We start from the raw sequence: 27614 nt of genomic DNA on the forward strand, positions 1-27614 counted from the left end.
TCATCTGCTACATTATGGGTTTTCAAATAAATTCAATCAGTAAATAAGATTACTTCACATTATTCTTTTTAAAATCATTTGAGTTTTTGTGGGTTTACTTCTATCAGTTAAACATGATCAATACATTAATGGTATTAGATATCATGTGTGAAATGTATGACAATGCAGCAATTAAGCTTGTGGAAAAAGGAGATGCAGATTGTGGTGAAATGGAAACAGATGGATTAGTTCCGAAGCACAGCTAAGAGAGTAAGCTTGGAGATGTGGTTACAAGAGTTAGCTCAAATACACTGCTACAAGAGGAAGATTGCAGAAATATCTACAATATCAGAAGAATGATTAAGGATTATAGCCACCAACCTTAGAAAGAACCTAGACTATGGATTTACAGTTGTAAAATCAGTATTGTAAATATCATAAACATATTTATGGAAAAGATGGTTTTGTTTATACATTTCCAACATTGTCAGTATATAAGTGTCTATCCCAATCAACAATAGTGTCCCTTAGCTGTTTCCTATGTGCTTCCTTTATTTTCATCAATGATTTCTTCCAAAGATAATCAATTGCACTCATAATGGTGATGATTCACACTGTATTCCTTCACTTTTCCATCTTCTCTTCCCTGAGCTCTGTTTCATCTCATCACAACAGCCTCTACAAACTCAGCTTAGGAAAGGATTCCCTCGCAGGGTAGTCACAACCTAAATATGTCTAACCTCTTTCACTACAGTTAGCCACATTTGTGGCTGGTTGTGGCACATTGTGCCAAGCCAAACTTATGTATTTATACCTCTGTACCTTCATTTGAATTCACAGTTGATGTTTGATTCACATCTTACTCACAAAAGTCACCTGCAACCTAACAACATAGCTAGAAAAAACAATCTTGCATCACAGACCCTCATAAATTGTCAAAGAAAGTTCAATTACCTCTCATTGCACTAAGCCACTTTTATGGCAAGGTATGATGTATGCTAAGCCATATTCATGACTTTAAACTTCTGCACCATCATTAGAAATCTTATATGAAAGCTTATCCAGTGATATCATAAGTAACCTAAAAACATATCTGAAAATAGTATTATGATTCTATGATCCAAGGACAGCTGGATTCAATCATAGTGGGAGATTCTTTTTTAACAAATCATTATAAAAGTGAGGAGAATCTCTTTACAGTAGCTTAAAGGAAGGGCTCTATCTAACTTTGTTTTATAGTGCCCTAATACAGTAAGCTGAGAAACGTACTTGCAACAAGAACATATCTGATTTAGTTGTGTTACCAAATTAGGATTTCATTATCTATATTAAGGTTGGAGAAAAGTTTGGTACAAGTAATCATTGGCAAATTACTCCTGAATTACCTTTCACATTGCCTGTGATACGAGTCAATGAGAGAGATTTACAACTTACAAATTTAAATGATCTCTTGACAGGCAAATGAAGGATGACCTAGCTTGGGAATGCTTCTGTAAAACTTTCAAATCAGTGGAGGGAACATATGTGGCAATGCATAATGGATAGTCTTTTTTCAAAGCAAAGCAAAAATGGTGAAACAATAACATCATGAAGTGAATGTTGTCTTAGAAGGCAGCACATACAAAACTCAAAGGGACCAACAACCAGCAAGACAAAACAAATTATGTAAAATTGCAGAGGAAAACCAAGAGAGTTATAAATCAAAGTAAACATTAGGATAAAGTGTATATTTCATCAAATATTTTAGAAGCAAGAGTCTCATCATTACCCAGTAAGCTGAGCCATTAATTTCAGAAAATGGTGACTTAGGTCACAAGAACGAAGACAAGGCAAAGATTTTAAATACAATTTTTGCTTCTGTGTTCACAATTGAAGAAACAACTCATGTCCTAAATCCAGTTTCATCATAAAGACATAAAAATTTTTGTGGCATAATGAAATAAGAATTGAAGGTATACTGAGAGCACTAAATGGAATGAAAGTGAGTAAAGAAGCAGATAAAGTATAATGGGTGTTCAATGTTGTAAATGGATATGGTGAAGAGCTTGTAGATTTGTGTGCTAAAAGAGGACTGGTGATTGGGAATACCTGGTTTAAAAAGAGAGATATACATAAGTATATGTATGTAAGTAGGAGAGATGGCCAGAGAGCATTATTGGATTACATGGTAATTGACAGGCACATGAAGGAGAGACTTTTGGATGTTAATGTGCTGAGAGGGGCAACTGGAGGGATGTTTGATCATTATCTTGAGGAGGATAAAATGAAGATTTGTAGAGGTTTTCAGAAAAGAAGAGAGAATGTTGGGGTGAAGAGAGTGGTGAGAGTAAGTGAGCTTGGAAAGGAGACTTGTGTGAGGAAGTACCAGGAGAGATTTAGTGCAGAATGGAAAAGGGTGAGAGCAAATGACGTAAGGGGAGTGGGGGAGGAATGGAATGTATTTAGGGAAGCAGTGATGTCCTGCACAAAAGACGCTTGTGGCATGAGAAAAGTGGGCAGATTAGAAAGGGTAGTGAGTGGTGGGATGAAGATGTAAGGTTGATAGTGAAAGAGAAGAGAGAGGCATTTGGATGATTTTTGCTGGAAAGTAGTGCAAACAACTGAGAGACGCACAAAAGAAAGAGGCAGGAGGTCAACAGAAAGGTGCAAGAGTTGAAAAAGAGGCCAAATGAGATTTGGGGTGAGAGAGTATCATTAAATTTTAGGAAGAATAAAAAGATGATTTGGAAATAGGTAAATAAAGTGCATAAGACAAGAGAACAAATGGGAACTGAGTAAAGGGGGCTAATGGGGAGGTGATAATAAGGAGTGATGAAGCGAGAAGGAGATGGAGTGAGTATTTTGAAGGTTTGATGATAGAGTGGCAGATATAGGATGTTTTGGTCAAGGTGGTGTGTGAAGTGAGAGGATCAGGGAGAATAGTTTGGTAAACAGAGGAGAGGAAGTGAAAGCTTTGTGGAAGATGAAAGCCGGCAAGGCAGCGGGTTTGGATGGTATTGCAGTGGAATTTATTAAAAAAGGGGGGTGACCGTGATGACTGGTTGGTTAGGATATTCAATGTATGTATGGTTCATGGTGAAGTGCCTGAGGATTGGCGGAATGTATGCATAGTGCCATTGTACAATGGCAAAGGGGATAAAGGTGAGTGTTCAAATTAGATGTATAAGTCTGTTGAGTATTCCTGGGAAATTATATGGGAGGGTATTGATTGAAACGGTGAAGGCATGTACAGAGCATCAGATTGGGGAAGAGCAGTGTGGTTTCAAAAGTGGTTGAAGATGTGAGGGTCAAGTGTTTGCTTTGAAGAATATAAGTGAGAAATACTTAGAAAATTGGATTTATACATACCATTTATGGATATGGAGAAGGCATATGATAAGAGCTGATAGAGATGCTCTGTGGAGGGTATTAAGAGTATATGGTGTAGGAGGTAAAAGTGAAAAGTTTTTATCAAGCATGTAAGGCATGTTTACGAGTGGGAGAAGAAAGTGACTGGTTCCTAGTGAATGTTGGTTTGCGGCAGGGGTGCGTGATGTCTCCATGGTTGTTTAATTTGTTTATGGATGGGTTGTTAGGAAGGTGAATGCAAGAGTTTTGGAGAGAGGGGCAAGTATGCAGCCTGTTGTGGATGAGAGGGCTTGGAAAGCGAGTCAGTTGTTGTTTGCTGATGATACAGCGCTGGTGACTGATTCAGATGAGAAACTGCATAAGCTGGTGACTGAGTCTGGTAAAGTGTGTGTAAAAAGAAAGCTGAGAGTAAATGCGAATAAGAGTAATGTTATCAGGTTCAGTAGGGTTGAGGGACAAGTTAATTGGGAGGAAAATTTGAATGGAGAAAAACTGGAGGAAGTGAAGTGTTTTAGATATCTGGGAGTGGATTTGGCAGTGGATGGAATCAGAGAAGCAGAAGTGAGTCACGGGGTGGGTGGGTTCTAGGAACATTGAAGAATGTGTGGAAAACGAGAATGTTATCTGAGAGAGCAAAAATGGGTATGTTTGAAGGAATAGTGGTTCCAATAATGTTATATGGTTGCGAGGCATTGGCTATAGATAGGGTTGTGAGGAGGAGGGTGGATGTGCTGGAAATGAGATGTTTGAGGACACTTATGTTGTGTGAGGTGGCTTGATCGAGTAAGTAATGAAAGAGTAAGAGAGAGGTGTGGTAATAAAGAGTGTGGTTGAGAGAGCAGAAGAGGGTGTATTGAAATGGTTTGGTCACATGGAGAGAATGAGTGAGGGAAGATTGACAAAGAGGATATATGTGTCAGAGGTGGAGGGAGCAAGAAGTGGGAGACCAAACTGGAGGTGGAAGCATGGAGTGAAAAAGGTTTTAAGCAATCAGGGCCTGAACATACAGGAGGATGAAAGGCGTGCAAGGAATAGAGTGACCGGGTAAACATGCTGTCAATGGATTGAACCAGGGCATGTGAAGCATCTGGGGTACACCATGGAAAGTTCTGTGGGGCCTATATGTGGAAAGGGAGCTGTGGTTTTGGTGCATTACACATCACAGCTAGAGATCAAGTGTGAACAAATGTGGCTTTTTGTCTCTTCCTAGTGCTACCTTGCAGGGGGAGGGGGGGGATGCTATTTCATGTGTGGTGGGGTGGCGACAGGAATGAATAAAGGCAGCAAGTATGAATATGTACATGTGTACACATGTATGTGTCTGTGTATGTATATGTAGGTATACAGTGAAAAGTATAGGTATGTATATGTGCGTATGTGGGCGTGTATGTATAGACATGTGTATGAGGGTGGGTTGGGCCATTATTTCATCTGTTTCCTTGCACTACCTCACTAACCGGGAGACAGCAACGAAGTATAATAGAATAAAACAGAAATATATATATATATATATATATATATATATATATATATATATATATATATATATATTTCATTTCTTTCATACTATTCGCCATTTCCCGCATTAGTGAGGTAGCGTTGAGAACAGAGGACTGGGCCTTTGAGGGAATATCCTCACCTGGCCCCCTTCTCTGTTCCTTCTTTATGAAAATCAAAAAAAAACAAGAGGGGAGGATTTCCAGCCCCTCGCTCCCTCCCCTTTTAGTTGCCTTCTACGACATGCAGGAATACGTGGGAAGTATTCTTTCTCCCCTATCCCAGGGATAATATATATATATTTTATGTATTTATTTCTTATTTTGCTTTGTCGCTGTCTCCCGCATTTGCAATGTAGCGCAAGGAAACAGAAGAAAGAAATGGCCCAACCCACCCCCATACACATGTATATACACACACGTCCACACACGCAAACCTACACACCCATACATCTCAATGTACACATATATATATACACACACAGACACATACATATATACCCATGCACACAATTCACACTGCCTGCCTTTATTCATTCCCATCGCCACCTCGCCACACATGGAATACCATCCCCCTCCCCCTCGTGTGCGAGGTAGCGCTAGGAAAAGATAACAAAGGCCCCATTCGTTCACACTCAGTCTCCAGCTGTCATGCAATAATGCACCGAAACCACAGCTCCCTTTCCACATCCAGGCCCCACACAACTTTCCATGGTTTACCCAAGACGCTTCACATGCCCTGATTCAATCCACTGACAGCACGTCAACCCTGGTATATCACATCGATCCAATTCACTCTATTCTTTGCCCGCCTTTCACCCTCCTGCATGTTCAGGCCCCGATCACTCAAAATCTTTTTCACTCCATCTTTCCACCTCCAATTTGATCTCCCACTTCTCCTCGTTCCCTCCACCTCCGACACATATATCCTCTTGGTCAATCTTTCCTCACTCATTCTCTCCATGTGCCCAAACCATTTCAGAACACCCTCTTCTGCTCTCTCAACCACACTCTTTTTATTTCCACACATCTCTGTTACCCTTATATTACTTACTCGATCAAACCACCTCACACCACACATTGTCCTCAAACATCTCATTTCCAGCATATCCACCCTCCTGCGCACAACTCTATCCATAGCCCACGCCTCGCAACCATACAACATTGTTGGAACCACTATTCCTTCAAACATACCCATTTTTGCTTTCCGAGATAATGTTCTCGACTTCCACACATTCTTCAATGCTCCAAGGATTTTCGCCCCCTCCCCCACCCTATGATTCACTTCCGCTTCCATGGTTCCATCCGCTGCCAGATCCACTCCCAGATATCTAAAACACTTTACTTCCTCTAGTTTTTCTCCATTCAAACTTACCTCCCAATTGACTTGACCCTCAACCCTACTGTACCTAATAACCTTGCTCTTATTCACATTTACTCTTAACTTTCTTCTTTCACACACTTTACCAAACTCAGTCACCAGCTTCTGCAGTTTCTCACATGAATCAGCCACCAGCGCTGTATCATCAGCGAACAACAACTGACTCACTTCCCAAGCTCTCTCATCCACAACAGACTTCATACTTGCCCCTCTTTCCAAAACTCTTGCATTCACCTCCCTAACAACCCCATCCATAAACAAATTAAACAACCATGGAGACATCACACACCCCTGCCGCAAACCTACATTCACTGAGAACCAATCACTTTCCTCTCTTCCTACAAGTACACATGCCTTACATCCTCGATAGAAACTTTTCACTGCTTCTAACAACTTGCCTCCCACACCATATATTCTTAATACCTTCCACAGAGCATCTCTATCAATTCTATCATATGCCTTCTCCAGATCCATAAATGCTACATACAAATCCATTTGCTTTTCTAAGTATTTCTCACATACATTCTTCACAGCAAACACCTGATCCACACATCCTCTACCACTTCTGAAACCACACTGCTCTTCCCCAATCTGATGCTCTGTACATGCCTGCACCCTCTCAATCAATACCCTCCCATATAATTTACCAGGAATACTCAACAAACTTATACCTCTGTAATTTGAGCACTCACTCTTATCCCCTTTGCCTTTGTACAATGGCACTATGCTCGCATTCCGTCAAACCTCAGGCACCTCACAATGAGTCATACATACATTAAATAACCTTACCAACCAGTCAACAATACAGTCACCCCCTTTTTTAATAAATTCCACTGCAATACCATCCAAACCTGCTGCCTTGTCGGCTTTCATCTTCCGCAAAGCTTTTACTACCTCTTCTCTGTTTACCAAATCATTTTCCCTAACCCTCTCACTTTGCACACCACCTCGACCAAGACACACTATATCTGCCACTCTATCATCAAACACATTCAACAAACCTTCAAATTACTCACTCCATCTCCTCACATCACCACTACTTGTTATCACCTCCCCATTAGCGCCCTTCACTGAAGTTCCCATTTGCTCCCTTGTCTTACGCACTTTATTTACCTCCTTCCAGAACATCTTTTTATTCTCCCTAAAATTTAATGACACTCTCTCACCCCAACTCTCATTTGCCCTCTTTTTCACCTCTTGCACCTTTCTCTTGACCTCCTGTCTCTTTCTTTTATACATCTCCCACTCAATTGCATTTTTTCCCTGCAAAAATCGTCCAAATGCCTCTCTCTTCTCTTTCACTAATGATCTTACTTCTTCACCCCACCACTCACTACCCTTTCTAATCAACCCACCTCCCACGCTTCTCATGCCACAAGCATCTTTTGCGCAATCCATCACTGATTCCCTAAATACATCCCATTCCTCCCCCACTCCCCTTACTTACATTGTTCTCACCTTTTTCCATTCTGTACTCAGTCTCTCCTGGTACTTCCTCACACAAGTCTCCTTCCCAAGCTCACTTACTCTCACCACCCTCTTCACCCCAACATTCACTCTTCTTTTCTGAAAACCCATACAAATCTTCACCTTAGCCTCCACAAGATAATGATCAGACATCCTTCCAGTTGCACCTCTCAGCACATTTACATCCAAAAGTCTCTCTTTCGCGCGCCTGTCAATTACCACGTAATCCAATAACACTCTCTGGCCATCTCTCCTACTTACATACGTATACTTATGTATATCTCGCTTTTTAAACCAGGTATTCCCAATCACCAGTCCCTTTTCAGCACATAAATCTACAAGCTCTTCACCATTTCCATTTACAACACTGAACACCCATTGTATACCAATTATTCCCTCAACTGCCACATTACTCACCTTTGCATTCATATCACCTATCCCTATAACCCGGTCGCGTGAATCAAAACCACTAACACACTCATTCAGCTGCTCCCAAAACACTTGCCTCTCATGATCTTTCTTCTCATGCCCAGGTGCATATGCACCAATAATCACCCATCTCTCTCCATCAACTTATCCCTGGGGATAGGGGATTAAGAATACTTCCCACATATTCCCTGCGTGTCGAAGAAGGCGACTAAAAGGGGAGGGAGCGGGGGCTGGAAATCCTCCCCTCTCGTTTTTTTTTAATTTTCCAAAAGAAGGAACAGAGGGGGCCAGGTGAGGATATTCCAAAAAAGGCCCAGTCCTCTGTTCTTAACACTACATCGCTAACGCGGGAAATGGCGAATAGTTTAAAAGAAAGAAAAAAAAAGTCTGAAGTCTGTTGGGGATGAGAGAGCTTGGGAAGTGAGTCAGTTGTTGTTCGCTGATGATACAGCGCTGGTGGCTGATTCATGTGAGAAACTGCAGAAGCTGGTGACTGAGTTTGGAAAAGTGTGTGGAAGAAGAAAGTTAAGAGTAAATGTGAATAAGAGCAAGGTTATTAGGTACAGTAGGGTTGAGGGTCAAGTCAATTGGGAGGTGAGTTTGAATGGAGAAAAACTGGAGGAAGTGAAGTGTTTTAGATATCTGGGAGTGGATCTGGCAGCGGATGGAACCATGGAAGCGGAAGTGGATCATAGGGTGGGGGAGGGGGCGAAAATCCTGGGGGCCTTGAAGAATGTGTGGAAGTCGAGAACATTATCTCGGAAAGCAAAAATGGGTATGTTTGAAGGTATAGTGGTTCCAACAATGTTGTATGGTTGCGAGGCGTGGACTATGGATAGAGTTGTGCGCAGGAGGATGGATGTGCTGGAAATGAGATGTTTGAGGACAATGTGTGGTGTGAGGTGGTTTGATCGAGTGAGTAACGTAAGGGTAAGAGAGATGTGTGGTAATAAAAAGAGCGTGGTTGAGAGAGCAGAAGAGGGTGTTTTGAAGTGGTTTGGGCACATGGAGAGGATGAGTGAGGAGAGATTGACCAAGAAGATATATGTGTCGGAGGTGGAGGGAACAAGGAGAAGAGGGAGACCAAATTGGAGGTGGAAGGATGGAGTGAAAAGGATTTTGTGTGATCGGGGCCTGAACATGCAGGAGGGTGAAAGGAGGGCAAGGAATAGAGTGAATTGGAGCGATGTGGTATACCGGGGTTGACGTGCTGTCAGTGGATTGAATCAAGGCATATGAAGCGTCTGGGGTAAACCATGGAAAGCTGTGTAGGTATGTATATTTGCGTGTGTGGACATATGTATATACATGTGTATGTGGGTGGGTTGGGCCATTTCTTTCGTCTGTTTCCTTGCGCTACCTCGCAAACGCGGGAGACCGACAAAAAAAAAAAAAAAAAAAAAGATAGAACAGGATTAGTGAAAAAGAAACTAACACAGCGATATATTTTGAATGTTGGAATGCAATGTAACTCAGGACACTCAATAGTATAGGAAATTTAAAACTTGTTTATTTGTGCCTGGTTCCTGCTCATATTGGCATTTTCTGGCAATGAACAAGCAGATTTGCAAGCAAAGTGGCCAAGATGAAAGAATGAAGAAAGACCGAGAATAACTAAATGCAAGATACAGAAGAGGATGGTAGTTAGGGACAAGTTTTCTCTAAAGCTAAGAAAAGTAGTTCTAGCAAGGCTGAGAATTAGAAAAAAACTGATAGTTTATGGCAGGAGATGTACTTTCATTCTGAGGAGTGCCAGGTACAACTGACTGACCCATGTAGTGAAAGAATCTGTAGAATTTGAAGTATCCAGAAGGTAATACCTATCCTCTCCCTAAACATTTAGCTATGCATTGAGCAATGACTGTGATGTATCTAAGATGTGACACAATTATACAATAGTTTATTTCTAAGGTATTTCAATGTTTTATTCATTAATCAATACAAAAAATACATTGCTAATGGCTTCAGCTGGAAACGTATCAAATGATTTTAAATACTGAATCAATCTAGCTTCATGTTAAGTGAAACAGCACTGGCAACTGAATACCCTACTCAATGAAATCTCAGCGAGATTTTACCTAAATTATGCTGTGAAGCTTTAGTTTCACTCCTATAAAATGGATATAAGTACTACTGAAAGTATAAGAAAAATTATGAAATTAATATCAATTGTAAGACATTTTCTCATGAGGTTAAAGAGAAATACATTTAATTCTCTTGAAAGATGCAGGGTGAAAGTCAATACACTATAATGAATGGATGCACTTAATATCTATGTAATCTAAAGAGAAACAACAGGAAGAGATCTACCTTATAAAAAGTTGTATCTAGAGAAGAAATACAGAACACTGTTGCAGTACTAAGGTATAGACAAAATTGATAAGCTGTCAAACAATGCAAATGCAACGAAACAAGGAATTTTCAAACATAGGTAGACATATACGTGACTGATAATGGTTAGATGTAAACTAAAGTTGTATACGATGGGATACCAGTCCTTTTGACATTTAAATATTCTTATTCATTGCAGACTATGAAATTTTTATCTACCATTTTGAAATATTCAGGAGAATAAATTACTCCATGTCTACAGTTAAAATGTTTATTGATTAAAAGAGAAACCAACACCAAATAAATAAACTTATAAAAAAGTATGTCAAAATGTTAACTTGAAAAATTTGTATCACTGAAGAAAAGCTTCCTAATTATAGTGTAATGTAAACAGTGTGCAGGAAAGCTGAAAGACTGTCAAAATACCTTTCAAAATATCTTCTTTATTAACATATTTAACTGTCTCTGCTATTAACAATACTTGTTCAGCTGCCACACTTGCATAACAGTACTTAATAACACTACCCATTCATCGATGGACTTACACTAACATCCACTTCTCTACTATCATTACTCAGTTTCTAATTTAATGGGAAGGACAAATACATACAGCCTCAGAACATCACTAACAAACTTTTACAATGCCTAGTGTGTTCAAATGAAACATGGACTTCCCTCTTTATAAAAGAGCTTGAGTCAGTGTATCAATATATATACATAAACTGATCTTAAAAAACTATCACCACCTCACATTGGAAAATGAAGATGACATGGTGTTCTTCCTGTAAAACACCACAGATATTGTATTTACTTTCAGAAATCCATGGTAAAGTTCACTGCTTGTTGTGTAAGTTGCTCTTCATTGTTTGATGAATCACAGAATGACAGTGGCAGGATTTTTTTTTCTTCAGCAAAGGTGAACTCCTTAAGCTTGAAAACTTCCTAATAATGTTATGTCATCCACACGAACCTCTACATATGAATGAATGAATGAATGACAATGCTGGCCAGTCCAGGGAATGGTTCATCTTCCAAATGCACAATGCACCATAATCAATGAGCAGTGTCACTTCGTCAGGACTACCAGACTTTTCTTTTGGAAATGAGATATCAAGTGGTCCTTAAGAATCAGTTAGCAAGGCAGTTGTCACAACTATGTTCACTACGGCATGCCTGTCCAGCTTTGTAAAGGAAATCTTCACCAGAGATTGTAGTAGCCATAAGAATGGCTTCTCACCTCTGTGAACTTTCATGTGCTGGACTGAATAACTATTGCGACTTAAAGTCTTCTAGCAATGTGAATATTCACAAAACATATCTTGAAGTCACAGGTCATTAGGTACTGGGAACATTCATATGCCTTCCCATCTGTATGAACAGTCATGTGTTGCTATAACTCCATTTGGAGAATGTCTCAACATTGTGAGCATTAATATGGCTTCTCTCCAATATGAATAATTGCGTGCACTACTAAACTACTTCTCTGGAAGGTCTTTTGTTATGATAAAATTAGCATGGCTTACCTCTCAAATGAATATTAATGTGGTTTACTAAAGTACTCCTATGGGTGAACGTCTTTTGGCAGTATGAACATCCATATGGCTTTTCTCCTGTGTGAATAGCTTTATGCTGAACTAAGTGAGCCCTCTGGGAGAAGGTCCTTTGGCACTGTGAACATTCAAAAGGTTTCTCTCCTGTATGAATGGTCATATGGTTCACCAAAGTACTTCTCTGAGAGAAGGACTTCTGACAATGTGAACATTTATGTGGCTTATTTCCAGTATGAATATTCATGTGCTGTGTTAAATGAATTTTCAGGGAGAAGGTCTTTTGGCATTGTAAGCATTCAAATGGCTTTTCTCCTGTATGAGTATTCATGTGCCTCACTAAATCAATCTTCTGGGAAAATGCCTTTTGGCATTCTGAACATTCATGTGGCTTCTCTCCTGTATGAACAGTCATGTGTCGCACAAGACCACTCCTCCGAGGAAAGGCCTTTCGGCACAATGCACATTCATGTGGTTTTTCGCCTGTGTGAATAGTCATGTGCTCCACTAGAGTATTCCTCCGGGAGAAGGACTTCTGACAATGTGAACATGTGAATGGTTTCTCTCCTGTATGAACAATCATGTGTCGCATTAAGTGACTCCTAAGGGAAAAAGCCTTTTGGCAATATGAACATTCATGTGGTTTCTCTCCAGTATGAGTATTCATGTGCCTAACTAACTGAATCCTCTGGGAGAAGGTCTTTTGGCACTGGGAGCATTCATATGGCTTCTCTCCTGTATGAACAGACATGTGCTGTAGTAAATTACCCTTCTGGGAAAAGGCCTTTGGGCATTGTGTGCATTCATATGGCTTCTCTCCAGTATGAGTAAGAATGTGCTTCACTAAAGTACTCCTGTGTGAGAAAGTTTTTAAGCACTGTGAACATTCATGTGGTTTTTCTCCTGTATGACTGGTCATGTGTTGCACTAAATTACACCTCTGGGAGAAGGTCTTTTGGCACAGGGAACATTCATATGGCTTCTCTCCTGTATGAACATTCATGTGCTTCACTAAATAGCTCTTGTGGGAGAAGCTTTTTTGGCACTGTGAGCATTCATACGGCTTCTCTATTGTATGGACAGTCATGTGCTGCAATAAAGTACTTCTCTGAGAGAAACTCTTTTGGCACAGTGAACATTCATGCAACTTTCCTCTTGTATCAAGTTTCATGTGCTGCACTCTTTGACTCCTCAGGGTGAAGGTCTCTTGGCTCTGTGAACCTTTATATTGTTTGGCACCCACAAGAACTTCCATGTGCTCTCCAAAACTAGAATGTTGGGTAAAAGTATTCTTACACTGTAAACACATGAAGGGTTCCTCATTTGTATGAGTGAGCTCATGTCTGTTTATAATAGAATCTTTAAAAAAGGTCTGGTTGCATACTGAACATATCACATGTTTACCCTCCATGATGCAGGTCATAAAATAACAAAATGGCAGTCTACAGCTGACATTTGTGACAACCTATGTAGTCCAATGGGTCAACACCAGTGCTCAAGTGAACAATGTAAGTGTGGTGAGACTTGTGCATCACCCTCAATCAACCTACTCCATATCATTCAGGATCAACAGCAGCATGTTGCAATCCAACCAATTCCAGGTCACCCAAGATGAAATTAATCATTTGAATTGCCTACAATCCCGGCACGATAAAAGCAGAACACCGGTCTTGACCAGCCTACCCAGGTCACACTGGGTCAACTGCAGAGATACATTTTCATTATCTATGTGTGGCTGAGTGATGGACCAGTTTTAAGCTAACCTAATTTCAGTCATCAGGTTTCATTTACAGCAAGATGAACTGCTCACAATTTGTGTGGTGTAAAAAGTGATTTACCAGACTCGACCCAACCTACTCCAAGGTCACCTGCAACAAAAGAACTATTCATAATCTGTGTTACAATGAGTGCAGGAACTTCTGTCTCAATTATGCAAGGTCAAACGAGGTGCAGTTCTCCCCATCTCCCTACACAATATAACACCACACTCACCACCCTTGCAAAAGTATCTAGAGGTACCTGTTCCCCTGGGTAAGTCTATCATATTCCTCCTGACTTATTTCATATTCTCACTTCTCTTACAAATGTAATTTATTTCTCTCTTTTCAGTTAACTGCTTGCTTCCATCTGACGCAAGTCTTTTATATAAATCCACTCTTGACTGTTTTAGATTACAACTGATTCGTATATTTAAAAGTTAACTCCATCAAAAACTGAACAATCATTACAGTGACTTTACAGATGTATGTAACTTAATCTTAAATTCTCTGTTCATGATATGCCTGTTTAGGGCTCATGCTGGGACTTTTCACAAAGTTAATCAAGCAGTGGCAGCAATTCAAAAACAAAAAATAGTCCTCAATTGTGATAACTTGACTGCCAACTTCTGAAAAGACTTCTGAGGAAACACAAACTTCAATATACATCTTGCAAACATAATCGTAATGTGTATGTTACGAAGTTTGATTTTCCTAATATCAATTACAGTCCTCTTTATTAAAAGCTAGTTTTCCTTATACTATTTTTGTTCTCATTAATGTGCCTTTCCTATGTTTCTGTCACTTTGATGTTGCCATTAATGCTACTACTTTTGCCTCTTACTGTTGATGATATTCTTCAGCTGCCTCTCCTGTTCTTGCTGCTCTTATTACATTTCATTTTTCTCAATGGTGAGGGTTCTATCTTCTCTTGTTGACTATATACCTGATGTATATTGTAAGGTTATTCATACTGCTAAAGCTGCTAAATTTCATCCTGCTGCAGTTTCTCCATCAGAAAATACTGAAGGCATATATCATATTCTTGCTGAACTCCAGGAGCTGCCAATGATAGGAAAGTAAACATTAACATTAAATGCTGAGGGTGACAAAGATTACACCCTCAGCATCAAAGGCTATAATGAGGCAAAGACTTATAAATGACATCCTGATGATAAGCAGAGATGTGGTTGTCTGCAAAATAATAATGCTATACAGATTTCAGATCCTGATTGTATAACATTCATTATAGGGAGATGAGATACCAAATTTTATAGTGTCGATACATACAGATAAGATCCCTAATATCAAATACTAACCAATATACAGACGAGATCATTAGATTTAAAAGTTTGTTACACACACACCCACACACATAAAAATCTTAAAATTTCAGGGGGCACTGAAATACATAAGGCCTATAGAATTATGCAGATAAATTGGAGGTAGAAGGATGGAGCAAAAGAGATTTTGAGTGATCAGGGCCTGAACATGCAGGAGGGTGAAAGGTGAGCACAGAATAGAGTGAACTGGAACGAAGTGGTATACTGTGGTCAATGTCCCATCAATGGACTGAACCAGGGTAGGTGAAACATCTGGGGTAAACTATGGAAAGGTCTGTGGGGACTGGATGTGGATAGAGAACTGTAGTTTTGGTGCATTACACAAGACAGCTTGTGTATGGATGTGAGCGAATGTGGCTTTTCTTCATGTTTCCTGATGCTACCTCACTGACACAGGGGGTGGCAATGGTATTTCCTGTGTATATATATATATATATATATATATATATATATATATATTCCCTGGGGATAGGGGAGAAAGAATACTTCCCACGTATTCCCTGCGTGTCGTAGAAGGCGACTAAAAGGGAAGGGAGCGGGGGGCTGGAAATCCTCCCCTCTCGTTTTTTTTTTTTTTTTTTTTTTTTTTTTTTTTTTTTTCCAAAAGAAGGAACAGAGAAGAGGGCCAGGTGAGGATATTCCCTCAAAGGCCCAGTCCTCTGTTCTTAACGCTACCTCGCTATCGCGGGAAATAGCGAATAGTATGAAAAAAAAAAAAAAAAAATATATATATATATATATATATCTTTTTTTTCTTTCAAACTATTTGCCATTTCCCGCATTAGCGAGGTAGCGTTAAGAACAGACGACTGGGCCTTTGAGGGACTACCCTCACCTGGCCCAATCGTCTGTTCCTTCTTTTGGAAAATTAAAAAAAAAAAAGAGAGGGGAGGATTTCCAGCCCCCCGCTCCCTCCCCTTTTAGTCGCCTTCTACGACACGCAGGGAATACGTGGGAAGTATTCTTGCTCCCCTATCCCCAGGGAATATATATATATATATATATATATATATATATACACAGGAAATACCATTGCCACCCCCTGTGTCAGTGAGGTAGCATCAGGAAACATGAAGAAAAGCCACATTCGCTCACATCCATACACAAGCTGTCTTGTGTAATGCACCAAAACTACAGTTCTCTATGAATTGGAGTCATGTGGTATACAGGGGTTGACGTGCTGTCAGTGGATTGAAGCAAGGCATGTGAAGCGTCTGGGGTAAACCATGGAAAGCTGTGTAGGTATGTATATTTGCGTGTGTGGACGTGTGTATGTACATGTGTATGGGGGGGGGGGGGCCATTTCTTTCGTCTGTTTCCTTGCGCTACCTCGCAAACGCGGGAGACAGCGACAAAGTATAAAAAAAAAAAAAAAAAAAAAAAAAAAAAAAAAATATATATATATATATATATATATATATATATATATATATATATATATATTTGATGACAGAGTGGCAGATATAGGGTGTTTTGGTCGAGGTGGTGTGCAAAGTGAGAGGGTTAGGGAAAATGATTTGGTAAACAGAGAAGAGGTACTAAAAGCTTTGCGGAAGATGAAAGCTGGCAAGGCAGCAGGTTTGGATGGTACTGCAGTGGAATTTATTAAAAAAGGGGGTGACTGTATTGTTGACTGGTTGGTAAGGTCATTTAATGTATGTATGACTCATGGTGAGGTGCCTGAGGATTGGCGGAATGCTTGCATAGTGCCATTGTACAAAGGCAAAGGGGATAAAAGTGAGTGCTCAAATTACAGAAGTATAAGTTTGTTGAGTATTCCTGGGAAATTATATGGGAGGGCATTGACTGAGAGGGTGAAAGCATGTACAGAGCATCAGATTGGGGAAGAGCAGTGTGGTTTCAGAAGTGGCAGGGGATGTGTGGATCAGGTGTTTGCTTTGAAGAATGTATGTGAGAAATACTTAGAAAAGCAAATGGATTTGTATGTAGCATTTATGGATCTGGAGAAGGCATATGATAGAGTTGATAGAGATGCTCTGTGGAAGGTATTAAAAATATATGGTGTGGGAGGCATGTTGTTAGAAGCAGTGAAAAGTTTTTATCGAGGATGTAAGGCATGTGTACGTGTAGGAAGAGAGGAAAGTGATTGGTTCTCAGTGAATGTAGGTTTGTGGCAGGGTTGTGTGATGTCTCCATGGCTGTTTAATTTGTTTATGGATGGGGTTGTTAGGGAGGTGAATGCAAGAGTTTTGGAAAGAGGGGCCAGTATGCAGTCTGTTGTGGATGAGAGAGCTTGGGAAGTGAGTCAGTTGTTGTTCGCTGATGATACAGCGCTGGTGGCTGATTCATGGAAGAAACTGCAGAAGCTGGTGACTAAGTTTGGTAAAGGGTGTGAAAGAAGAAAGCTGAGAGTAAATGTGAATAAGAGCAAGGTTATTAGGTACAGTAGGGTTGAGGGACAAGTCAACTGGGAGGTAAGTCTGAATGGAGAAAAACTGGAGGATATCTGGGAGTGGATTTGGCAGCGGATGGAACCATGGAAGTGGAAGTGAATCATAGGGTGGGGGAGGGGGTGAAAGTTCTGGGAGTGTTGGTGGAAGTCGAGAACATTATCTCGGAAAGCAAAAATGGGTATGTTTGAAGGAATAGTGGTTCCAACAATGTTATATGGTTGCGAGGCGTGGGCTATGGATAGAGTTGTGCGGAGTAGGGTCGATGTGCTTGAAATGAGATGTTTGATGTCAATATGTGGTGTGAGGTGGTTTGATGGAGTAAGTAATAATAGGGTAAGGGAGATGTGTGGTAATAAAAAGAGTGTGGTTGAGAGAGCAGAAGAGGGTGTTTTGAAATGGTTTGGTCACATGGAGAGAATAAGTGAGGAAAGATTAACCAAGAAGATATATGTGTCAGAGGTGGAGGGAGCGAGAAGTGGGAGACCAAATTGGAGGTGGAAAGATAGAGTGAAAAAGATTTTGAGTGATCGGGGCCTGAACATACAGGAGGGTGAAAGGCATGCAAGGAATAGAGTGAATTGGAACGATGTGGTATGCCAGGGTCAATGTGCTGTCAATGGATTGAACCAGGGCGTGTGAAGCATCTGGGGTAAACCATAGAATGTTCTGTTGGGTCTGGATGTGGAAAGGGAGCTGTGGTTTCGGTGCATTATTACATGACAGCTAGAGACTGAGTGTGAGCGAATGTGGCCTTTGTTGTCTTTTCCTAGTGCTACCTCGGGGTTGTTATTTCATGTGTGGTGGGTTGGTGATGGGAATGAATAAAGGCAGACAGTATGAATTATGTATATGTGTATATATGTATATGTCTGTGTGTGTATACATATGTATACATTGAGATGTATAGGTATGTATATGTGCATGTGTGTACTTGTATGTATATACATGTGTATGTGGGTGGGTTGGGCCATTCTTTCATCTGTTTCTTTGCACTACCTCACAAACACGGGAGACAGTGACAAAGCAAAATAAGAATAAAATAAATATATTATTCATTTATTTATTATACTTTATTGCTGTCTCCCGCGTTAGCAAGGTAGCGAGAGGAAACAGACGAAAGAATGGCCCAACCCACCCACATAAACATGTATATACGTACACGTCCACACACACACATATACATACCTATACGTCTCAACGTATACATATATATACACAATCACAGACATATACATATATACTCATGTACATAATTCATACTTGCTGCCTTTATTCATTCCCGCCACACATGAAATGACAACCCCTCCCCCCGCACGCATGCAAGGTAGCGCTAGGAAAAGACAACAAAGGCCACATTCGTTCATACTCAGTCTCTAACTGTCATGTATAATGCACTGAAACCACAGCTCCCTTTCCACATCCAGGCCCCACAAAACTTTCCATGGTTTACCCCACATGCTGAGTCTGGGGTAGTTGTTTCTTGCTTCTCAAGTTATTTAAGTGTGTATGCATTTTGTCAGTATAATAATATTTGGGGTGGAGATATCTGTGACTAGAGGCTGATGAAGTGCGAGGCAGGGTTAAGCTTTTTATTTCTACTTGGGGATGGTGATTAGCTATAGTTCAGTGACTTCTTTGTCATCATTGAGTACATTAAACAAAAATGCTCAAAACTGGCTTGAAGTTCAAGCTGTGCCAGAGAAAAGTCATCAGTCTGGACAATCAGCATCAGCCAGAAGATTGGTGCATGCTCACTCAGGCATGACAACCTCTACATTGTGCCTGCAAGTTAGGTTAGGTTAGTGTCCCTTTTTACACAGGTCTGAGTGGTAACTCTGCTTACTGTCCTGGCTTCAACCATGGACTTGACTTAATCTAATTTACAGGTTGGGAGATTCTACGGGGGTAAGGTCATGCCAAAGCAAGCATGCACAATTGCCGTGGCTGACCCTGTGGTAATTCATCAGAAAATGGATATATGCTCTACCTTTGGGATCTTTGTTCTACTCTCATGGTATAATTGTCTTGTTCTACTCTCATGGAATAATTGTCTGGTGTATAAATAAGTAAAAATGTGTTTGTAGGATTATCACCATTGCCTTTTACCATTTGATAAATAACATGACAGCAAACACAGTTATAAAAGAATGAGAAAACATGGGGTTACACAACAATAATGTAAAATACGAATAAATATAAAAATAAAAAAATTGCCAGTATGCAGCAGATGACAGGTGGGTTCTAGTAATGGACAATTTTCCTTGTTGTTAAGGAGATGCATTTCAATGGATTGCACTGTTCATTATTAGGTTTAAGAGGAAAACAGCAAGATCAGATATCTATAAGTATGACAGAATCTCACCATGTGTGGGACACATCAATTTGTGCACACCACAGGAAGGACCCCTATGATGTCCAAGGTCCTTTATTGGGCCTCGCACAAACACAAGGCCCATTGGAAATGACTATTCCCCAGACAGCTGCAACAAAACATCAACTGTACTTTGTTCAGTTTGAGCATCAATCCCTGATCCCCTTAAGCAGTTATTCAATCCCTTTATATTTAAAAATAACCAACAAATTTGCAACACTCAGATTCTCCGATTCATTTGTCACCCTTTCAAATGTATCAATAGAGCACCATCACATAGAGTGCATCTCCTTAATAACAAAGGAGATTAGACACTGCTAAGCCCCAATGGTAAGTTATTTTGTTTTTACACCTTTCTATACATGCAAAGGACAGATAACAGAGACCCAGTGATCTATAGAGGAGTTATCTGTTACCTATTGCAGTAGCCTAAAAACGGTGGCAGGAACAGGATAGTAAAGCTGAAGACATGTCCTCACCCATCTATCCCTCTAGTTCAACTGCTAGCAGAGAAAAAAGAAGAGGAAAAAAATACCATGGAGTATGAGGCTAAAGAAATTCTAAAGAAAAGTTTGGATTACAAATGGTTCCCAGCCAATTCAACAGTATCTCCTCTGCGGCTGGATTCTTAAAAAGAAAAGCATGATTAGTGGTAATCCTTTTTTTGCTGATAAAAGATATCAGTGAAGTAATTGTCTCACCATGATTTGATAGTATTTACAGTTTTTGCTTTCAATAAATTGGGAGGTAATCTACTCCAATACACATGAAAACGTTTTGCCTGTATTACTTTAACATCTTTCTTTTTTATCTTCATACTATTGTTTTGTCACTGAATCTCTGTCTAAGTGAACCAATTTTTTTTTATGTTAATTTGATGAAATTATCAAGTACAGACAAAATTTCTCTCAGATCTCTTTGGAGTCAGCTTTTTTGAATTAATAACTTTAGGTCTCCGATCAAATCTAGTGACCAAAACTGAACAAACTATTCCAACGGAGGCTTAACTAGGGTGTTATAAAGGGTGACAGTATTCTCAGTTTATATTCTAGCTATGTTACTTAGCATACTATTGGCTTTAATGTATACTGATAGGCACTGTTTACTAAATCTAAGGTCATTAATGATAATGACTCTAAGCCTCTGAAAACACTGCGTTAGAGTTGCCCTCTGTCACTGGACTGTTAAGGGTGAGGCAAAAAAGGTTAAGAAGCAGCACTGGAGTCCACCAGTGCCATGGCCACCCCATGAAGGAATTTTCAAGGGGAACAGATGTCAGAGATATAAATAGATGGATAAACTCCATTTCTTCTCTAGCTTCTATTTGTGGTTTACCAAGCAACCTGAACTCATTATTTACAATTTTGTCACTAAAATGCACTACTTTGTATTTCTCTATGTTCATATACAAATGAATACAAAAGAATCCAAACAGCAGTAGACCACTGGGTCCTTCTAAGGCTGTTTGTGATGGTGGAAGATGCTAGAAAGTCACAGATTAGTGTGGTAAAATTTAAGGGGACATACATATAATTCAAAGAGAATAACCTACAAAATGCCAATGAGACTAAGGAAGCACAAATATCGTAAGCTGGGGATGTGAAACAAAATATTTATAAAGTCTATTCTTAAAAGTATCTATGGCACTGCTTTCAACTACTCTACAGGCAAATTAATTCAAATGTTAACAATCCTGTTTAAGAAAAAGTCCTTAACTTCATTAGAGGTAAAACATTTGCTGAAGAGTTTGTATCCATTACTACAACAGAAATCAGATGAATAAAGTCTTGAGAAGCTTGTAAGAGCAAGATTATCAAAGCCTTTGGTACTTTTCAATACTTGTATTAAATCACCTTCTAATATCATTTTTTCTAATCCAAACAAATTTAGGTCAATCAATGTGGTCTCATAACATTTATGTCAGCCTGGAAATCATCTTGGTAGCTCAATGCTGCACTCTCTCCGTTGTCCATAGTTTTTTGGGCAGGGTGACCAAAGTTGAATAGAATATTCAAGATGAGGACAAAAGAATGAATTGTTAAGAGAGAGCATGATTTCCCTGGACTTAAATTTAAAGGCTCTACCTATCTATCCAAATTTTTTTTTTTTTTTTTTTGTTCTCTTTTCTCAGTGTTTCCATACACTGCTTATTGGTTTTAGGTCACAAGAGATTATCATACCAAAGTCTTTTTCTTTATTTGCCGTGTGCAGTTCATCATAATTCATCCTGTGGCTCACCTTTTCGTTTTGACTACCAATTGTACAACTCTGCACTTCCATCTATCTGTCTGTATCTCTGACACCTGTTCCAACCTGGAACTCCCTCAAAGAAGTGGTCATGGCAATAGAGTCTTCATAACTGATGAACTCCAGTGCTGCTTCTCAGCATGCCATTGCTTACAGTATATATGCACCAGTGCTTTACAAAGCATTTGAAACAAAAAGTTTAACAAACACAGCTATTTTCATTGTTTGTGAAGTACAATAGCTTCTTTTTGAAAGCACAAGCCTAGATAGATGAGTCAACAGGGCCATGCAGAAACATGACTGGGAATGTTGGGATATTCAAACAATGCCCACTCCTGAGTAGCAGTTCTCTGTCAGTTGCAGGCTAAAACTCAATGTGTAAATAGTGTCTTTTCAACTCTGTTGACAGATTGTGCTTTTGTGTATTCAAGTGTTGTGCTGATAATCCATCCACCATTACAATGCTGAGATACTGTGTAAACAGTCTGAATTCTTTCTGCTACATCTTCGATGAATTGACATTCATATTGCAAAAACATTCTTTCACGTCCCTCATTAAAAAATGCTGTGAGAATTACTTTGGTTGTAAAGTGGATGACCAGGATAAAAGTCGAGCCCCCATATTTGTTGTGTCACATGCGTCAGGCATGGGCAAAAGGTTCACGCCACATGACTTTTACCTTTACTATGTTACTTCTGCCTGACAAATATAAATGGTATGACATCAAAATCCATGCATACTGTTAAGTATCCTAATTTACCATTTAATTACCATTTAAGGCCAGTACCTCACAGTCAGGAATTACCTGTGCCAGAGCCTCCAAGAAACATGATACTGAGAGACAATGAGTATGGTGATGAGAAACTAGACCAAGTAGGGGACAATATGGATCCAACATTTGAAGCAAGCTGTTCTTCATGTGAACCACATTTGCCGAGTGATCTTGTCCACGATTTAAATTTGTCTAAGAAGCAAGTCAAACTTCAGGGTTCCAGATTAAATGGCTGGAATCTTCTCCAGAATGAAACTAAAGTCTGTTGTTATTGTGATCGCCACGTTGTCTTCAAAGAATTTTTCTCCCTTGAAGATGGTTTGGTGTTTTGCAATGATGTTCATTCCATTATGGAGGCACTTAGCCACGAATATAACACAGATGAGCGGCGCTTATTTATTGACTCATCAAAAGTAAACTTGAAAGCAGTTCCACTCTGCAATGGAAATAAGTTCCCCTCTGTTCCTCTGGCTCTCGCAACTAACTTGAGGGAATTGCATAATGACACGAAACTTCTTTTGGAAAAAATGAAGTATGGGGACTTTAAGTGTCATGTATGAGGTGATTTAAAAGTTGTGGCACCTTTATTCGAAATGCAACTTGGTTAAATCAAGTTCTGTTGTTTCCCCTGCGAGTGGGATAGCCAGGACAAGAAAAATCATTTGGTAGATACTGTGGCCAAAACGAACATCACAGACTCCAACGAAGAATGTCATCAATCCTCTTTTTGTTGATCCTGATAAAATTTATCTGCCTCCTTTGGACATCAAGCTCGGGTTGAAGAAGAACTACATCAAAGGTATGGATAATACTGGCTAAGGATTCACATACTTGAGGAATAAATTCCCTAGAATCAGTGATGCAAAAGAGGGAGGGTATTTTTGTAAGAACACAGATCAGGGAACTGCTTTAAGATGAAAAATTCAATGAAGGGCTAAATGAAGTTGGAAAAACTGCATGGCTGTTGTTTAAGGGAGTTTACAAAGATTTTAAGGGAATCCTATATCAGAAAATTACTGTTATGTTATAAAAGATCTATTGACTTCCTATAAAGCTCTGAGGTGCAAAATGAGTCTAAAAATCTTGGGGTAGTCAGCCGATGAGCATGGCAAAAGATTTCACCAGAACATTTTGTACATGGAAATATAATAACACGGAAAGTGGAGCCCCTCTATGCTCACAGATTACTGCTGGGCACTACGGAGGGATATTCCTGAGGCCAAATATAGCCCAAAATCCTACACATCTACATTGTAGAGGTAAGTTAAGTATAATACCAGCCTTATTTATAAGTAATGTAGTTATTGTAAAATATGATTGCTCTGTCACTAAAAAAACATGCCTGATAGAACAATTCTGAAACAGATTCGAATTCAGTGTAAAAAGTACTATAATATCAAACTATTTCAGTTTGTGGGACAATATAAAGTTAAAATGTTGTTGACCAGTTTAAGTAGATAATTATTTATCTTTTCATAATACTTAATAAGAGAAATTCTTCCCAAGTGCACTCTTAAAATGTTAAAAGTGTATGTTATTTGATTTCAGAAGATGACAATATTATTAAATTATCATTTAACCCCACATTTTCCTTATCTCTCATCACCCTACCATTATCGTGTTAATAATATCAAAACATACTTTTGAAGGGAAATAATGCCAAATCCTATACTCATATCATTTCTAACAGTAGTAACAAAGATACCATTTAAGACAACTAAGATATTAAATCAATACAAGTGGCGTCCGTTAACTACGAAATCACCAGTGCCTACCCTAGGCCTGGTAGCCTATGACCCCCCCCCCCCCGTCGCCATGACCTCTACAACAGTTATCAACGTATAACAATAATGCATCAAGACCTTAATAATAAAACTGGATCAATACCAAGACAATCCTCCTATTTAAGAGCAGGATATCATAATTGCGAGCTAGGGAAAATGATAATTCGATGACCGACCTATGTAGTAGGAGGGAGGGAGGGCGGGCAACCACCGTCACCCAGTATTGACATTTGTCAGCTGGGTCGTCCACCGCCTCCCAAACCTCCATCTGGCTCTGGCTTCCCACTCCTCCATCATGTTTCATAATTCCATTAACATCTCGTAACGACGAGAAACGATGGTTACTGGGATCATTAACTGTCAGCTGGGTCGTCCACCGCCTCCCAAACCTTCATCTGGCTCTGGCTTCCCACTCCTCCATCATGCTTCATAATTCCATTAACATCTCGTAACGACGAGAAATGATGGTTTAGGGGATCATTAACTGTCGGTCAAATAACCACCTCCTCCTCCTCCACCCACACACCCACATACACACACACCCAGATTGGCGAAATTGGTTAAAATTGGTGAATTATAATTTCACCCTCCCTTGACCAGTAAATATTATAAAGCCACTCTCAGAACCGTAAATGGGTTCTCACCCTAGTACTCCACTATTCCTAAATAAATGAAAAAACCCAGCCAACTCTTCAAATAAAAAATACATCTGCACTCACGCCTGATAATTCTTCCTTATTTTCATACATTTACGATCATTACCTCTAACAGTTTCATATCATTAACTATCTACAGAAGGGCCGGAGCAGTACATTAACAGTGAAAACAGTCATTTAATCCTAGCCAACTTATTGGAGGTGTACCTGTATATCAGTGTATAAACTGTAGTTGTGTATGTCATGTATGAACTGTAGTTGTGTATGTCATGTATGAATTGTAGTTGTGTATATCATGTATGAACTGTAGTTGTGTATGTCATGTATGAACTGTAGTTGTGCATGTCATGTATGAACTGTAGTTGTGTATGTGATGTATGAACTGTAGTTGTGTATGTCATGTATGAACTGTAGTTGTGCATGTCATGTATGAACTGTAGTTGTGTATGTGATGTATGAACTGTAGTTGTGTATGTCATGTATGAACTGTAGTTGTGTATATCATGTATGAACTGTAGTTGTGTATGTCATGTATGAACTGTAGTTGTGTATGTCATGTATGAACTGTAGTTGTGCATGTCATGTATGAACTGTAGTTGTTTATGTCAATGTATGAACTGTAGCTGTGTATGTCAGTGTATGGACTGTAGTTGTGTATGTGAGGTATGAACTGTAGTTGTGTATGTCATGTATGAACTGTAGTTGTGTATGTCATGTATGAACTGTAGTTGTGTATATCATGTATGAACTGTAGTTGTGTATGTCATGTATGAACTGTAGTGGTGTATGTCAGTGTATGAACTGTAGTTGTGTATGTCAGTGTATGAACTGTAGCTGTGTATGTCAGTGTATGAACTGTAGTTGTGTATATCAGTGTATGAACTGTAGTTGTGTATGTCAATGTATGAACTGTAGTTGTGTATGTCAATGTATGAACTGTAGTTGTGTATGTCAATGTATGAACTGTAGTTGTGTATGTCAGTGTATGAACTGTAGTTGTGTGTCAATGTATGAACTGTAGTTGAACAAATCATAACTTTATCATTACTCAATGATGTAGGACTAACAAGGAAGGGCCTTGATCCACACAAGACGAGATCAGTCCATGAAAAGAGAGAAATAAACACACAGACCAATACCAAAGTATACCAAAGTATATGAAGCAATGGCTGTAAACTTTGGGGTAGATGTGTCAGTATATATTAGGCGATATACTATACATTATATCGCCTAATATATATGAGTTGGGCAGAGATGTCAGTAAGAATCACATGCCACAGTAATACTGTAGTAGACCCATTCGTCTATAGAAATTCATATTTAGATACACAAATTATTGCTCTTAGGCGAAGTTTTATGATTTATGATCTACTTCAAATCCAAGTTTTATGATTTATGATCTACTTCAAACCTAAGTTTTATGATTTATGATCTACTTCAAATCCAAGTTTTATGATTTATGATCTACTTCAAACTTAAGTTTTATGATTTATGATCTACTTCAAATCCAAGTTTTATGATTTATGATCTACTTCAAACCTAAGTTCAATGATTTAGGATCTACTTCATACCTAAGTTTTATGATTTATGATCTACTTCAAACCTAAGTTTTATGATTTATGATCTACCTCAAACCTAACTTTTATGATTTATGATCTACTTCAAACCTAAGTTTTATGATTTATGATCTATTTCAAATCTAAGTTTTATGATTTATAATCTACTTCAAACCTAAGTTTTATGATTTATGATCTATTTCAAATCTAAGTTTTATGATTTATGATCTACTTCAAATCCAAGTTTTATGATTTATGATCTACTTCAAACCTAAGTTTTATGATTTATGATCTATTTCAAATCTAAGTTTTATGATTTATGATCTACTTCAAACCTAAGAACACTGCAGCAGAAATTGGATCTCCCAACACAATGAGGAACATCTAAATCCCAAAAGGATTGCAGTGGGATTGGTAAAATACACCTGGAAAGTTGAAGACCAAGTTTACAAACCAATCCACTTCGATTTCGGGGGATTTCGTTGAGAAATCTAAGAATGACGTCACGCTAAACAACGAAATATAAAAATATATTGCCCAAAAATCGATAAAATATATACTTGTAATAAGGTAGTAAACTAATTAATCTTTTTATATATCTGTGGATTACTTGCCGAAATTCATGACACGGTGCTGTGGCTATCGCTACAGTGGGATAAGGACTGTATTAGCTATCGCTACAGTGGGATAAGGATTGTATTAGCTATCGCTACAGTGGGATAAGGAATGTATCAG

The 27614-nt window shown here is 39.1% G+C and overlaps 1 protein-coding gene and 1 long non-coding RNA gene across 2 annotated transcripts in view; both read right to left on the minus strand.

Annotated features, from left to right (window-relative positions):
* LOC139745691 (uncharacterized) overlaps positions 1-27614 on the minus strand; it is a 47898-nt gene that overhangs the window by 16410 nt on the left and 3874 nt on the right. The gene's annotated exons all lie outside the window — the stretch shown is intronic.
* On the minus strand, positions 10687-24979 carry LOC139767566 (uncharacterized). The gene is made up of 2 exons (XM_071696995.1): positions 24844-24979; positions 10687-14797 (listed from the first exon to the last, which is right to left on the minus strand). Exon 2 carries the CDS (start codon positions 13399-13401, stop codon positions 11941-11943), a length of 1461 nt encoding a protein of 486 aa, XP_071553096.1. The 5' UTR covers positions 13402-14797; positions 24844-24979; the 3' UTR covers positions 10687-11940.

This window comes from Panulirus ornatus, chromosome 62 (genome assembly GCF_036320965.1).
Source record: "Panulirus ornatus isolate Po-2019 chromosome 62, ASM3632096v1, whole genome shotgun sequence".
Taxonomy (NCBI): domain Eukaryota; kingdom Metazoa; phylum Arthropoda; class Malacostraca; order Decapoda; family Palinuridae; genus Panulirus; species Panulirus ornatus.

Bases quoted from the DNA above. Each gene is read 5' to 3' on its own strand.
- LOC139767566 (XM_071696995.1), bottom strand. From the start codon at position 13,401: ATGACCTGCATCATGGAGGGTAAACATGTGATATGTTCAGTATGCAAC.